Raw genomic sequence first — 14,312 nt, 5'->3', positions numbered from 1 at the left:
TGATTGATGCCGCGGACGCCGCGGCTTTGCTGAAAACAATGGCGGCGACGCCACAAAGTATGCGCGCTCCTTGTCTCCTTCTTTCATCATGATGGTCCATGAAGAGCATCGGTTACCTCGCGGATGCATACAGACTCTCAATATACTATTATATCATCAGCTGCTGAGTTCTACAGAATGAGGGAAGTTGAAGACGTTCTGCGGGTCATAGGTACGTTTCAACTCAGTAAGCCTCTCGTAGTGATCACCGTAGAAGAGCTCCTGCCCTATCGAAGACGTCAATGAGAAGTAGGTCCTGCAATCGTGTGCACTTACAATTGTCCAATCTGTCATCGGGGTAGTTCACATATGCGCCGTAAGGCCACTGCCGCCTCATTCTGAATGATGCTATTCGCCATTCCTGTCGTTTCAAAGGAACCAGGTGAGTAACTTCTCTCATCAAGAACCAAGTTGACTGACCATCGACAAAAGCGAGTCCGTCTTCTGAGAAGGGAGGTTCCCAGCTGACAGTAGTCGCGTATAATTGCATGTTGAACAGCTTGTCGCGATGGGCGAATGCGGTCTTGTCCAAGGGAACGGCGTTGAGCGCAGAGTTACTTCCTCCATACAGCTCAATCTCGGCGAACCAGGTCTGCACAGAATGGTCAGTCGATCTCCCCAGTTCACCAACGCCGAAGACACTGACCACGTCCGAATCGAAACCATCCGTCGCAAGGTAGTTGACGAACGCATCGATAGCTTTCCCGCTTATTCCCTCCCTCTCAGGCGTCAGAAGCGATTTCGCGTAGAACGCGTCGCTGTATGGGGCCATCGTGCTCGTGTCCAAATTTCCGAACGCCCACGCTGCCAGCACCGTAATCCAGTCGCCCGACGTCACATTCGAGCTATCGGGCTGCCGAAAGAGGCTCATATACGGTGCGATGGTGTCGTTGAAAGTGGCCGGATCGTCCCAGTGTACGCCCATGAACTGTACGCCGATGTTGCCGGGGACGGTGCCCTTGGATAGGATGAGTTCGCCGCCGAGGGTGGCGGGAATGCCGCTCTGAACGAAGTCCTGGAACGTGGAAAGGGAGGCGGCGGCTTCCGCTGCGGTCATGTTCCAGTTGTACTGGAATGTGGTGCCACCTAGCGGCGGGACAGGCTCGGTGGCGAAGACGAAGGACGTCACGATGCCGAGGGATGCGCCAGCTCCGCGAAGACCCTGTCGTCAACATCAGCGGTGAGAGGGACTCTCCTGGGTGCTTCTCACCCAGAAGAGGTCAGCGTTATCTTCCTCGGACGCGGTCACTATGCTGCCATTGCTGAGGACCACGGTTTCTGCAACGGCGCGGTCGAGCAAGAGGCCCCACATCCGAGAGTGATGCCCCCAACCGCCGCCAGCTGACTACATATCAGCGCAGCTCGAATGCAATCTCGCATCCGCTTACTGGCATGTCCTCCGACACTGCGAAGTGTTGGTAAGCTCTCATCTTGACCCACGTCGGCGAATGCTCACCCGACAGTCGTACACCGCCCATGCGGAAGCGCACGCCCGTAGTCGTTCAGGATTCGCGCCACGTCCCCGAGTCGCGCTCCTGGGCCAACTGTCACCGTATCCGTCTCCTCGTCAACCTCGATGGACTTGAAGCTGCCTAGGTCGACAACGAGGGATCCGTTCTTGCCGCCGAGGCCTCCGGCGACGTAGCTATGTCCGCCGCTCCGAGTGGTGACATCGAGACCTTGCGCGGCGCCTGCGGAGACCACGGCGCTGACTTGCTCGGAGGTCGATGGGTAGGTGACCGCGACCGGGTAGATGGTGTAGCGCGTATTGTCTGAGGGAGGTTTAGCGGAATATCAAGCGCATTGACGATGGAAACCGCTTACACGCCGCGCTAGCATTCGCGTACGTCTCGTCTCCCGGAAAGACGGCTTGCACGCCAGCTTGAGCAAGCGCTTCGCGCAGCGCGTTCAGATCTTGAGCTCGTACGAGGAGAAGAACCTGCAAGACAATCGCCAGACTCCAGAGCGCCGTTGTTGCAGGACTTGGTAAGCCTGTCATCCTTCACCTCTTGCTAGCTGCAACAAGGCGGGGGACGTGAGCACGGCGACGCTACCCCGCCTTTATATACCATCCACTCCCGAGCGCTACAACCGGACTAATGACATCGTATAGTCAATGAAGGTACGGATGAGTTGCAGAGGACGCACGAGACTTGTGCATCAGGTTTCGTGCCCGTAGCACGACGTGCAGAGATGGAGACTAACCAAACGAGGTGTGCGAGTGCATCCCATGATTCATTGTTTACGGTGTGGGATGCGTAGCCAGGAACGAAGGGCCTGATGCGGACGGTCCCCTCCAACCCGGTGTTATGTTGTATCTGACAGTGCGGATACATACGGTTGCCGGAGCAGGTCGCAATTCAGGGTCGCAAGACGTGAACGAAGTCAGGTGAGGAGCAGCCACGAGCATATATAATTGATCAGTACAACACAAACGACGATACAAAGCAGCAGCAAATCCAGACATCTATGAGATATTACATCTACAATCCCGCCCACTGCGCATCTAACCCTTCACGCACTCTCCACCCTGCATCTTTCCCAAGCCAGCGCTTGACACGCTCCTCGTCATTCTTTTCGCCGCCTTCCTCGAGCACCTGCACGTCGCCCTTCTCCCAGAGCGCCAACACGGCCCATCCAAGCACGATCATGCCCGGCGGCCGCTGCTCGCCCGAGCTCTCCATCGCGAGCACGATATCCTTCAACGTCGAGTACACGACGCGCTGGTCCGGCATCGAGGCGCGCTCGACGATGGCGATGGGCGTATGTAGCGGGTAGGCCGGGCCAGCGCGCCGCGTGGTCTCCGCGGGATCCGTCAGCGCCGCGACGACCTGCGGCAGGCGCGCGACGCCCATGAGGATGACCGTCGTCCGCGCGCGCTCGTACCCCGGCAGCTGCACATCCCGCCCCTTCCGCCCCACGCCCGTGCACACCATCAGCGACTCGGCCACGCCGCGCTGCGTGACCGGCACGCCCGCGAAGGTCGGCCCCGCGAGCGCGGAGGAGACACCCGGGATGACGACCGGCTCGAAGCCGTGCTCGCGGAAGTAGAGGACCTCCTCGCCTGCGCGGCCATACACGACAGGATCGCCCTGTTTGAGGCGCACGACGGTGCGGCCTGCGCGCGCAGCCTCGACGGCCTGCTCCATCATCTCGTTCTGCGCGCCGTCGTTGTTGCCCGGGAACTTGCGCGCGATGCGCACCTCGACGTTCGGGGGGATGAGCTCGAGGACGGCCGCGGGCACGAGCTTGTCGGAGAGGACAAGGTCGGCATGAGTGGTGAGCGCGTCACGCGTGGCGACGGTGAGCAAGGAGGGATGGCCTGGGCCGGATCCGACGAGGAGGATGCGGCCCTTACGTTCGGGTTCGTCAAGAGTGTGAAGGGTGGGCTCGGTGGGTGGTGTCTGTGGTACGGTAAGGGAGTCACCGGAAAGGACGGCTGCCATGTCCTGTGCCGTCATCGCTGCGAGCTTGTGGATCGGCCAGTACTCGCTGACCTGCGCCACCCACTTCATGCGCCGACGCGCCTGCTCGGCGGGCGTCTCTGGATCGGAGGGCATACGCTGAGGGACAGGACGGTTCGGCGTTGAGGTACTGCCGTCCTCGCATGCGTGCTCGTCTTCCTCGGGGAGGTCATCCTTGACGGTGCTTCGCATGTAGCCAACCTTCTCCACCGCGGCGCCGATCTCCTTTGGGATGCTCGCGATGATGTCGCGCTTGACGCGGCCAGCCAGTCGGCAGCCTTGTCCATTCGTGGTGACGCCAATCTGGATGGGGGAGCGCTGGCCTGTTTCGTGGTGCTCGAAGCGATGGGTGGCGGTGAAGGAGAAGTCGCAGAGCTGGGGGATATCGGTGGTGTTGACAGGAATGTTGCGAGCGCGGCAGACGTTGTAGATCTGCTCAGCGGACGCTCTAGAGCGCTGCGAGTACCCGAGGACGGTGTCCGTGACGCAGACGAAGGAGACGGAGGGGAGGGAAGCCAGGTAGGCATCGAGCGCCTGCACGTCGTTCTCACTGGTCGAGCTGGTGGGGAGCTTGTCCCAGTCGAGGAGAGTGATCTGGCGCTCATCGGCACGCCACTTGAGTTCCTCGCATGCTGCATCCTTCCCCCCTTTCACCACCACTACGACCGACGAGTCCGCCTCGAGCGCTGCGAACGCACGGGTCGCAGCTACGGTGCCGCCCCCTACGATCAGAACCGTCTTGTTGGCAAGCTTGAACGTGAGCATCAGCGATGCGCCGCCCTGAGGTTTCGGGAATCCCATGGTGGGCGAAGTGAGAGGGGTGGGGAAGATGGGAGACCAGAGTGCATAGCGGCCAATTATGAAGGGGGGAATTCGTGAGTGATCGAGTCGCGATTATTGTTCCATCACACGTGATGCCATTGTATTCCGAATCCGCGGGGCTTCCGCAGAGCCATCCCCTGCGAGCGGTGGCGTTGGCAGAGCGGCTCGAGCGCCCTGGCCTGATATTTCCACCAGTCGTCTACTGCGAGTCCTGTGCGTATTCGGAAAGGAGTTGGATGCGGGCGCTCCAAAGGTGGTCATTCCAAGATTGTGGTGTTCAGCGAGCAAGGATGGGATTTTGTAAGCCTCTCCGCCTTTGCTGCCGGCATTGGTTGCGCGAAAGAGAATTCGGAGGACGAGCACGACATCATGATGGTGGTGGGAAGAGAACGAGACGGACGCCGGCGGCGCAATGCGGTACTGTGCAGACCACGTGCGCGGACCGAACATCCCGCCATGGACCCACAGTCAATAGGTACATCAGGTAGAGCTCAACACTGATTCGTGCTTCCTTCCCAGCCTGAGCTTCGCCATCTGAGATGATGCTGATGGACTCAACCCCCCAATTGGGGGAGATCTCTTCTTTGAATTCTAATGAACTTCAGCGAACTCGACCGGTACGCGATTTGAAGAGCAAGAGTGCCAAGGATACACAGTCAGAATACTATCCTGTCTATATTCGTGAGTAGATTATCATTAGCTAGCTTCCCAACAGATCCGAATCCACGCCACCAGAGGTCCGACTACTTCGTCCGGCCCTCAATCTTCGACAAGAAGCTGAGGTACACCTCCTTCTTGCCCTGCGTGCGCTCGTCAATCCCATCAATGGCCTTCCTGATCTTGCTCGTCACGTCCGCCTCGTACTGCTGGTAGATCTTTGGCAGCCCGATCTCCTCGTACACCGCCTTGACCTTGCGCTCGCATTCGGCGTCCTTCCGCCCGTAGTTCGCGTCCAGAATCGCGCGCTGCGCGGGCGTGGCAATCTCGAGCGCCTTGTTGATGCACCACGAGCACTTGTTGTCGAGGATGTCGGTACCGACCTTGCCGAGCACCTCAGGCGGCGCGTGGTAGTCGAGGTAGTCGTCCTGGATCTGGAAGTACTCGCCGAGGGGGAGGAGGATCTCGAGCGCGGTCTCGAACGCTTTGGGCGACGTGATACCGCAGAGGTGGAATGCGAGCGCGACGGGGAGGTAGAAAGAGTAGTAGGAAGTCTTGTACTGGACGATGAGCGCGTGCCTGCGGGGACGAGGTCAGTGGGTATCGTCGATGGGAACTCGCGCCACGCACTTCTTCAGGGAGAACCGGTTGAGGTCGACGTGATCCTCGGGCGCGGTGATCAGGTCGATGAGCTGGCCCATCTCCGTCTGGTGCGTCGTCTCGTGGAAGAGCTCGAGTAGCTCGACATAGTACGCCTGCGACTTGAAGTGTACCTGCGGCCCGTAAGTATGCAACTAGTGCGCCTTCGCGCCACGCACCTTCAACAAGTGGTAGATCGCCGCCTCGAGCATGAACGCATCGTTGATCGCAATCATCCCCACGTTCGGCGTGCGGTACCAGCACGGCTGCCCGCGCCGCGTGATCGACGAGTCCATGATGTCGTCCGACACGAGGAAGAACGCCTGCAGGAGCTCGACGCACCATCCCAGGATCGCCGCCTGCTTGTAGTGCTCCTCCGTGAACTTGTCGCCGAGCAGGATCTTCGTCGAATCGACGACGCTCAGCCCGCGATTGAGCTTGCCCCCCGGCGTGTTGTAGTCCAGGTTCCGCGCGTACCACTCCACCGCGTCCTCGGGCATGCCCTGCGCGCGGATGTGCGCAACAAGCTCCTCGCGAATAAGCTTGTAGACATCGTTGAATTTTTCGCGGAGTTCTTGCTTCGACATGGCGGGCAGGGGAAGGTGATTGGTGGTATGGGATGGGGAAGAGAAGCGGCGTGCTTTTATGCCGATGGTGGCGGAGAGAAAGTGGGGGGCAACTGCATCGAACGATGTCCCGAATTTCGATGCGCGCGGCCGACGCGCCTTTTCCCCACTTGGAAATTCTTTTGTTCTTGGCTCCGCCCTCATCTCGGCTCTGACCCAACCTTTTCGATGCGGCCCTTGACGCAGCAGGGCATTCCGAGGCGAAGAAACGGCTGACCCACCACTTTTCTTCATCGACTTGAGCCTGTCGACGGCGTTCAGGGCTTGTAGCTGGCGCCTACAACATCTCGCTGGCAGAGTCATGACTGAATGCGGCAACATCTCAAGTGATGCGGTAACACAACGATATCAATTGGAGGCTCAAATAGCGCAGCTCTGAACAGTCCGAGCGATCCGTGTCCACCGTGTCCATGAAATCGCCGTCCGACGAGCATGGAGCAGACCAATAGACAGGTTGGATTACAGATATGTAAACCAAAGGTATAAACAGGCAAGTCCACTGGGGAGGGCAGATGTCCGACGCAAACACAACCTAAAGCAGATAACCAGCATCGCCCGTTATATCACACCCATAGGGCGCTTGACCTTCCGGGCCGTCAGTAATTGCGAGGGTAAGAACAGTAAGGAGACGCACATTCAGCAGTCAACGTCCTGCGCGCTGTCGAGAACAAGGAACCACTCGGTGAAGCCCCGCGCGGTGTCGGACTGGTTGAACCAGGTGAGTTCGTTGCGGCCTTCGCCCAGCGCGAGATCGAATCTGCCCGGCCCGATCTAGAACACGGTCAGCATCGCCGCCGACTCCACTCGCACAGATCCACGCACCGAGTTGATGACCTTCGTGAACGTCTCGTCGTACTCCGGGATGCCCCTGCGGTCGTCCGTCGTGTTCCACCCGCCGGTGACGGTGCCCTCGGGCAGGCCGTCGGTCGCGTTGACGAACTCGACGGTGTACGAGGCGCCCTCGGCGGGGATGAGGACGGCGGTGAGCTGGTAGGGGCAGAGCATCTTCAGCTCGCCGTCCTCAACGGTCGCGGAGATGGTGAGGTCGATGGGCTGCGAACCCGCGAGGCTGTAGCCGTGCTCGCTCTCCTGGAGGGTCCAGTTGCCACCGGCCTGCCCCTCAGTAGGAGTCTGCGTGGCGGTTGACTTAAGGCCTCCCGCGCTGGCGAGCAGGGCAGTCGAGAGAAGCGCAAGGGTGCTAGCGATCATTGTCGTCGTGAGTGAGATGGATGTGGGGGATGACTGGGGGGATAGTCTGGCGAGGCGGTGGGCGTCAGTAAGCGTTGAGGGAGTGTGTCGGGAAAAGAGCGTGCGGTGACCGAGGTCAAGACCGTTGTGGACTGTGGAAGGGAGGGACCGCGCGCCCGTCACTGCGGGTACTTATATAGTGCGGGCGCGGTGGGCGGTTGCCGGTCTTTGCATCATCACCCTGATCACATTCCGCATGTCGTTCATCAACGTCGACGGCGGCCTGAAGTCGAAGGCACAAAGCGCGCGCGACCCCCAACGTGATCCTTCATAACCCTCAAACATGGCGCGCTGTATGGGTCCGTCCATCGGCTACCCCGTCCTTCATGAGCCAAAGTCTCTGTGTAGCAGCTCTTCTCTACCGTCCTATATACAGCAGCCCTTCGCTGGCATGCCAAGATGTCCTTGACAGTCAGTACCTGATGCGAAAGCGACTTGATCACTTCTTAATCTCTCCGTCGCGTCCTGGCAAGCTGAACTCTCCAGCACCAGTCCTGCGCTCTGCTTGTGTGCTTGCTCCTCATGACGCTTCCTGGCTGATGCTGAAGAGTTGCTCAGTACATGACCTGAAGACAATGCTCACATTTTGGCCCGCAAACGTTGCGACGTCCAATCCGGCTAAAGTTCCGATGGGTCGACCATCGCGCTGCGACATAGCAGCGACCTCGTTCGATGTCACGCTTTGTCCGAGGCTTGCGCAATGATCCTGCTCATCCTTGTCAATGGAGAGGTATGTAGCAGCAGATCTCACCTACGTTCAGCACAATGTACCCTGTGCACTATAGAGAACGATAATTCACTTGTGCTGTGGTGGCCTGCGTGGTCGCTCAAGTCGTTGGCGCGAAAGACGCGAAAGAGGCCGTCGCCGAAGATCTGAACTTATCTCTGGCCTCTCGACAATCTAGAGTGAAAGCTGATCAGTTACGACGCCCTGTATTCTTGTACTTACCTGAAACCCCGGCAGTGCATCGAATCAACGACTTTGGCGGGAGTGCCACGCGTGTGGGCGATAGGCCCATTCCCGGCATTCAGTCGCCAGCGCTAGTACCCTCTTTATCCGAGCTGAGATGATGCCAGCGTCGTAGACAAGGAAATTCCCTGGAACGAGGATCACCGAGAAGTAGTGGAGACAGTGCGTCGTCAGCTCTTCGTCGATGGTTGCGGCGACAATGAGTAGGCTGACCTTTGACGAGGATGCAGTAGTCCAAGAGCGTCAACCGACGGCCGGGTAGCCAAATACAGTGACCTGCACTTGCACGTACCTCGCGGCTGTTTCTAGTTGCATCTCCAAATCCACCGAGGGGCCAAGGCTAGGAAGACGGAAAGCAAAACCGCCAGGACGACCTCCGTCGATGCGAATGAGACAGGCAGTTGAGAAGATCCATTGTCGAGAGTGGGAATTTAACGGTGTTGTGTCTTCGATACGCGCGGATATCACGAGCTAAAGGCGCCGTAAACCAACTCGAGCACCTTATGGCCATTCTTTGCTTTCTGTTTCCAGTAGAGTTGCTGGTTGCGAGCGACGCCTAAGGGACCCCCCGAGCTTGCGAGGGAGGGAAAGGCGGAGCGAGCAACACTGACTAACCCACGAGATTAGGGCTGCTTTCCCGAACAAACAAGTACAAAAAGTGGTTTTCAGGGGAAGCGGATGGGAGTGGAGTGGAGTGGATTACCCGAGCGGTCCCTTAAGGAACATACGGGGTGCCCGTACTACGACATACAGTGCTGATGTACGCGCTACGGAGCCGAACGACACACAGAATTACCATTGTAGCAAACCCAACCCGAGTTCGGCCGCCTCCTGGTCTCTCCCGCAAGCCGTGAGTTCCAATGCTCCATCCTGGTTACCTTTCCCATCCGAAGCCGGCACCCACGCGCATGTGGGCAGCGAGACTGTGTGATGCCTGCCGAATAGCTGTAAGATGTTGAATCTAAACTTTCCCAGTGTATCGCAAGCCGTCGGGTGCGCGCAGAGGGCGTGAATCCAGGCCACAGGATACTGAGAGCACCCGCAAATAGAGGGGTCGACGTCGGCGACATTTTCCCAGAAGCGCATAGACAGGGCGATTGAGTCAGCCCGGGAGTTGCAGCCGTTTGTTCGATGCCATCTCCGCAAAAGCCACGCAGGCGCCATCCAGACGCGCTTGAGCGCCAACGACCAGCATCGCGGGAGGCATGAGGGGTGATGTCCGTTGAGCTGTCTTGCAGCAGGTCCTTGTAAAATTGATGGGCAAGGATGGGTCGTTGACGGATGGGTTGGTATACCAGTGATGGTGAATGGAATAATGCACATTGAATTTTGGATAGCCCTACGTTTCTTCGCAGGCAGCTGGGCTGTACGTGATCGAGCCTGTGTGAAGGGACGGAGACCGTGCATCTCCAGAGGGCTCGGGCAGCCATACGTACTGATAGAGGGGCGGGGGGGGGGGGGGGAAGCTGGTGGCGTGCTATGGGCACCTTCACCACACATTCTCCTCGTCACGGACGCGATCCCCGATCGAAGCCCCCACGCTCGACGTCGCCGAGGATCGGGCGTGATTGATTCCGGCGAGCAACGCTTGCGCATCGCAATGCTCGAACACCCTTGTCGCGAGCATCCGCGGTGTCCGCGGACGCCCGACGGCATAGATGCTGATTGCGCGTGCTCATGCGGGCCCCAGGAGCATCGAGAATGACACTCCGAGCGTGCTCGTCGCGGGCAGCAATGTAGAGTGGGGGAGGGATTGGCGGCACGACGGCACATTCGGAGCGCCAGGGGAAAGTACTGCTGCAGCAGTGCTGCCCCTTGAGTTATAGGGGCGGGGTGGCACCGATGCACTCGCAGTCGTACAGGACGTCCTTCAGTGGAAAGCATCCAGCGGGGCCCACTGAGGGTACCATCGAGTGGGTGGGAATGCGAGCAATGTTGCTGCAGCGGCGTAGGCTGGACGTGGGGGCAGATCGGCCCCTGATCGAAGCCCCTCCCCGAGTGCGAGGACGCCGCCGACGAGCGTGTGTAGTTGCCGATCACATTCATGGGTAACTGCTCACGCATCCAGTGCTTTGAACACCGTTACTGTGCGCTTTTGCAGTGTCTATTTCCCGTCCGACGGTCTTCGACCATGTCGAACGCTTAGACCATGATGGTGGTAGAAGGCAACCCAGTGATTCAAATGACGGCAATTGCCGTCATCGGACGCGTGACGCGTCGCAGGCGCGTCACAAGTTGAACTCTTCAGCGATCCAGCGGCTTGAGTCTTCGCTGCTGGCCCCTGCCTTGCTGCAAGCGTAGAAGATGTTCTTCCTTCTGTAAGCGACTCTAGGGGATTATATAGCTGGGCTCAATGAATACAACCTAGGCGCTCGATGGCCTTCAGTTGCGCCGACCTCTTGCGATTCTTTGACACCGCAGAATTCTTCGGGCACGAGCGCGCTGCCGCCATTAGGGTGGAAAGATCATCATAACCCCCGAGCCATTGTACAGTGTGTAAGGTAGCATATAGGTAGCGAGTAGGATTTTAATGATCAATAAACAACGCTGGGCATCTTCGCATCGAGCTACTCGCGACATATGGAAAGACTAAGTCGCAAGTGCTGTGCCGCCGAACGACGTTACCTTGACACCTTACGCCGGGGGGACCAGATACAGCCATTGGCAGAATAGATCCAAGCAGTCCCATACTGCGAAAGTTCGAGCACACGACCGTTATAGACCAATCAGACGCGTCCTTCGAAGGGCATTGACGCTCTGTGCTAGCACGTAGGGCTCCCTGGCAGCGCGACGGGACCAAAATTCAGCTCCATATGTGGCGTTGCTTCGGCTTTAGCCGTGCGCCGCCAACGTCGGGAGCAAACAAAGCTGCTCGTTGCCTTCGACCAGCATGCAGTCTCCCAACCAAGGTCCGTCTTCGGGGAGCCACTGGAAGGCCATGTCGTGCATTATGACTCCTACATGGCAGTATACTTCCATGCCTTCAATTCAGTTCTTGTCATTCCTATAACGGAGTGCGACGCAACTTCGCCAGATCCTGGTTTGACACGAATCAATGCTCTGGGGTGTTGACCGAGCACCTGGGCATGGTCACAAATATAGTGGACTGTGAAGCGCAGGTGAGCTTCGAGCTTGAGCGCAGTTGCTATAGATAACGACTAAGTGAAAGCATTGGCCATACTGATCGCTGTCCCCGTCCAGGGCGCCGTGCTCGTGGTTTGAGCTCCAACCCGGCGCATTGGGATGCCCTTTTCCTTTTCAATGGCTCATTTGCGACGACCTTCTGTGGCACCTCAATGACCTGCAGCCATACGGGGACCGCGATTTTCTATGCTCTGATATTCTTTTCTCCTGGATCATTCCTCTGCTGCATCCCTCCGGGATGCACGCGGTCCGCTACTTCCAAGGTTAGCAATCCCGGTCATGAATCGCATACCCCTCGATTCTCCGCTGACATCCTATTTCCAGGGCCAGATATCTGGCGCACAAAGGCGCTTTCCCAGAAAGTCCTCCTTTCGCTCCGGACATTCCCCTCGATCAGGATTCCTACGCTTACGCAGAGCGGAGCAGATGGTGTTCAATATATTCGTTGGATACACGACTTATCAGCAAGGCTATCGTTCACACCGTAAACCGTCCGCGCCTTCCGGACAAGGGAGATTTTGACTGTACGCCCTTGACATACGGAATTTCCGTCCGCCGTAAGCACCCTTTTCTTCACCTTACTTAGCCATGCGCCGTATATATATGAGAGCTAGTAGACTGGAGAGCACACTTGCGCACCCTGGACTATATGTGGCACCGAAGCTTCCTTTCACATTCCACAGGCATTGCCTTCGGGCTCCTCTTGTCCTTGCCTCTGGCGGCAGCTCAAAGTATAGGTGCCTTGCGAGGGGCTCTCCAGACTGCTGGTGTCGAGGCGGTTTTTGATGGTGATGCAGCGTATGCTAACGCTAGCATGGCATGTAAGTCCTTCCTTCTTGTGTGCGCCTTTTGTTCTGAGTATACTCCCAGTTAACCTGCGCTACACCATCTCCCCCGTTGGGATTACATATCCAACCACTCCAGAGCAAGTTGGCGCTGTCGTTGCCGCAGGTGCAGCGCAACACTACGCTGTCACGGCACGCAGTGGAGGGGTACCCGATTTCCCTAACCCTTGGGATACAAGTATATTACTGACGTCCCACAGCATAGTTACGTCGCAGGGGGGCTTGGCGGGGAAGATGGAGCTGTAGTCGTCGACTTGAGCAACTTCAAGAGTATCGAGGTAGACGAGGTCGCTGACACGGTCGAAGTCGGAGCGGGAAATCGACTGGGTGACGTCGCGCTACGTCTCAATGATTTTGGAAGAGCACTTCCTCACGGGCGCTGCACAACCGTTGGGTACGTCTCACCGATTATCCGTGCGTAAGACCTGCGTTGATGCTCCTCGCAGGGTAGGAGGGCATGCCAGTCAGCTTCCCCTGCCGTCGTCAAGATATCATACTGACGTCCTACTTAGCTGGCGGTGGATTTGGCTTCCAGTCTCGCATGTGGGGCCTGCTACTTGACCGAGTGGTGTCCGAGACTGTTGTCCTCGGAAACGGATCGGTCGTTCAAGCGTCGAAGGACGAGAACGCAGATCTGTTCTGGGTAAGGTTTTCTTGCTATCACATCCGGCCTTCCACCGATAGGTTTTACAGGGTCTCCGCGGCGCTGGCGCTTCGCTAGGCATCGTCACTTCCTTCGTCTTTGCTACAGAGCCCGCGCCTCCACAAGGGACCGCCTTCTGGTACAACTGGGATTTCACGGCCGCGGAAGCCGCACGCGCTATCGCATCTTTCCAAGACTTCGTCCAGACCGACATTCCACCGACTCTCGGAGGTGAGCTCGTGCTCAATAAAAGCTCCACCTTTGGGAATGTCGCCGTACAGTACTTCGGTGTCTATTTAGATGATCCGGCAACGTTCGACAAGACGGTGGCACCCTACTTGGACCTCTTCCCTGAACCTGACAGCAAGAACATCACGCAAGGCGACTGGATTACTGTCTTCGCGGCGTGGGCATCTGGAAACCTGAACACGAGCACGATGCCACCGCAGCATAATACATTCTACGTCAAGTCTATCTTCACCCCGGAGAAGGAAGGTATAAGCCAGTCGGCGATCGACGCGCTCACCAAATATCTTTCCACCACTGGCTTCGATACGGACCTGGTGAGTCATTCAGATCTCAAGGCGCTGGCACGACTAAAGGTACCTCACAGTCGTGGTTCATCGAGGTAGAGACATACGGCGGTAGTAACTCTGCCATCAGTGCTGTACCGGTCAACGATACAGCATTCGTTCACCGCAACAAGTTGTTCAATCTCCAGCTGTACGCGTATTCGCAAGACGAATTGCCGCCCTACCCTGATGACGGCTTCGCCTTCGTTGATGGTGAGTATCCGGGCTTGAGTTACCTCCTTGCGCACTATATCCTCTTCGAAGGCATGGCCGACAGCATCCTCTCGAACGAGGCGGCGGACTGGCCTTGGGGTTCCTACGTGAATTATCCTGACGACCGTCTCGAGAACTGTCAGTGTCAATTTCTTTGTGCCACACTGACGCTCATATCTCCACAGGGCAAACGTTGTATTACGGCGAACACTACGAACGGCTCACTAAGCTGAAGAACGCCTATGACCCGGGCAACGTCTTCCAATTCCCGCATTCCGTTGAGGAGAGACCGTAGATATACCAGAGGCGCATGTCATAGACAAGGTATAGATTGGAATGATCACCGGATTACATGGATCGTCAGCCCGGACTCGAAACGCGTTCCTTGCCTCAGACTCACCAAGAATAGTGGTGGACACTAGATCATCAC

The 14,312-nt window shown here is 57.7% G+C and overlaps 6 protein-coding genes across 6 annotated transcripts; 1 reads left to right on the top strand and 5 right to left on the bottom strand.

Moving 5' to 3' along the window:
• Nucleotides 1-75: 75 nt before the first annotated feature.
• On the bottom strand, nt 76-2,134 carry SCHCODRAFT_02620314 (FAD-binding domain-containing protein). The gene is made up of 8 exons (XM_050344991.1): nt 1,864-2,134; nt 1,496-1,811; nt 1,428-1,444; nt 1,250-1,380; nt 686-1,201; nt 460-631; nt 316-400; nt 76-266 (listed from the first exon to the last, which is right to left on the bottom strand). Exons 1-7 carry the CDS (start codon nt 2,036-2,038, stop codon nt 330-332), a joined length of 1,398 nt encoding a protein of 465 aa, XP_050201361.1. The 5' UTR covers nt 2,039-2,134; the 3' UTR covers nt 76-266; nt 316-329.
• Nucleotides 2,135-2,424: 290 nt separating this feature from the next.
• On the bottom strand, nt 2,425-4,730 carry SCHCODRAFT_02620310 (uncharacterized protein). The gene has a single exon (XM_003032931.2). The coding sequence runs from the start codon at nt 4,302-4,304 to the stop codon at nt 2,523-2,525; it is 1,782 nt and encodes a 593-aa protein (XP_003032977.2). The 5' UTR covers nt 4,305-4,730; the 3' UTR covers nt 2,425-2,522.
• Nucleotides 4,731-4,874: 144 nt separating this feature from the next.
• On the bottom strand, nt 4,875-6,289 carry SCHCODRAFT_02620309 (farnesyl-diphosphate synthase). Its single transcript, XM_003032930.2, has 3 exons — nt 5,801-6,289; nt 5,613-5,755; nt 4,875-5,561 (listed from the first exon to the last, which is right to left on the bottom strand). The coding sequence occupies exons 1-3, from the start codon at nt 6,206-6,208 to the stop codon at nt 5,069-5,071; spliced, it is 1,044 nt and encodes a 347-aa protein (XP_003032976.1). The 5' UTR covers nt 6,209-6,289; the 3' UTR covers nt 4,875-5,068.
• A 254-nt stretch (nt 6,290-6,543) lies between these two features.
• Nucleotides 6,544-7,736, bottom strand: SCHCODRAFT_02620308 (uncharacterized protein). Its single transcript, XM_003032929.2, has 3 exons — nt 7,070-7,736; nt 6,882-7,018; nt 6,544-6,832 (listed from the first exon to the last, which is right to left on the bottom strand). The coding sequence occupies exons 1-2, from the start codon at nt 7,454-7,456 to the stop codon at nt 6,884-6,886; spliced, it is 522 nt and encodes a 173-aa protein (XP_003032975.1). The 5' UTR covers nt 7,457-7,736; the 3' UTR covers nt 6,544-6,832; nt 6,882-6,883.
• A 1,764-nt stretch (nt 7,737-9,500) lies between these two features.
• On the bottom strand, nt 9,501-10,629 carry SCHCODRAFT_02620305 (uncharacterized protein; the record flags this gene model as incomplete). The annotated part of the gene is made up of 1 exon (XM_003032928.2): nt 9,501-10,629. A coding segment is annotated over exon 1 (538 nt), but the record flags the coding sequence as incomplete, so codon positions are not given.
• A 1,629-nt stretch (nt 10,630-12,258) lies between these two features.
• On the top strand, nt 12,259-14,229 carry SCHCODRAFT_02573782 (FAD-binding domain-containing protein; the record flags this gene model as incomplete). Its single annotated transcript, XM_003033503.2, has 8 exons — nt 12,259-12,430; nt 12,480-12,601; nt 12,655-12,868; nt 12,967-13,097; nt 13,148-13,660; nt 13,711-13,882; nt 13,934-14,020; nt 14,068-14,229. The coding sequence occupies 8 exons, from the start codon at nt 12,259-12,261 to the stop codon at nt 14,175-14,177; spliced, it is 1,521 nt and encodes a 506-aa protein (XP_003033549.2). The 3' UTR covers nt 14,178-14,229.
• Between the last annotated feature and the right edge of the window lie 83 nt (nt 14,230-14,312).

Source organism: Schizophyllum commune, assembly GCF_000143185.2.
Source record: "Schizophyllum commune H4-8 unplaced genomic scaffold SCHCOscaffold_4, whole genome shotgun sequence".
NCBI classification, from domain to species: Eukaryota; Fungi; Basidiomycota; class Agaricomycetes; order Agaricales; family Schizophyllaceae; genus Schizophyllum; species Schizophyllum commune.
This window is presented reverse-complemented; position numbering and strand designations above follow the sequence as displayed.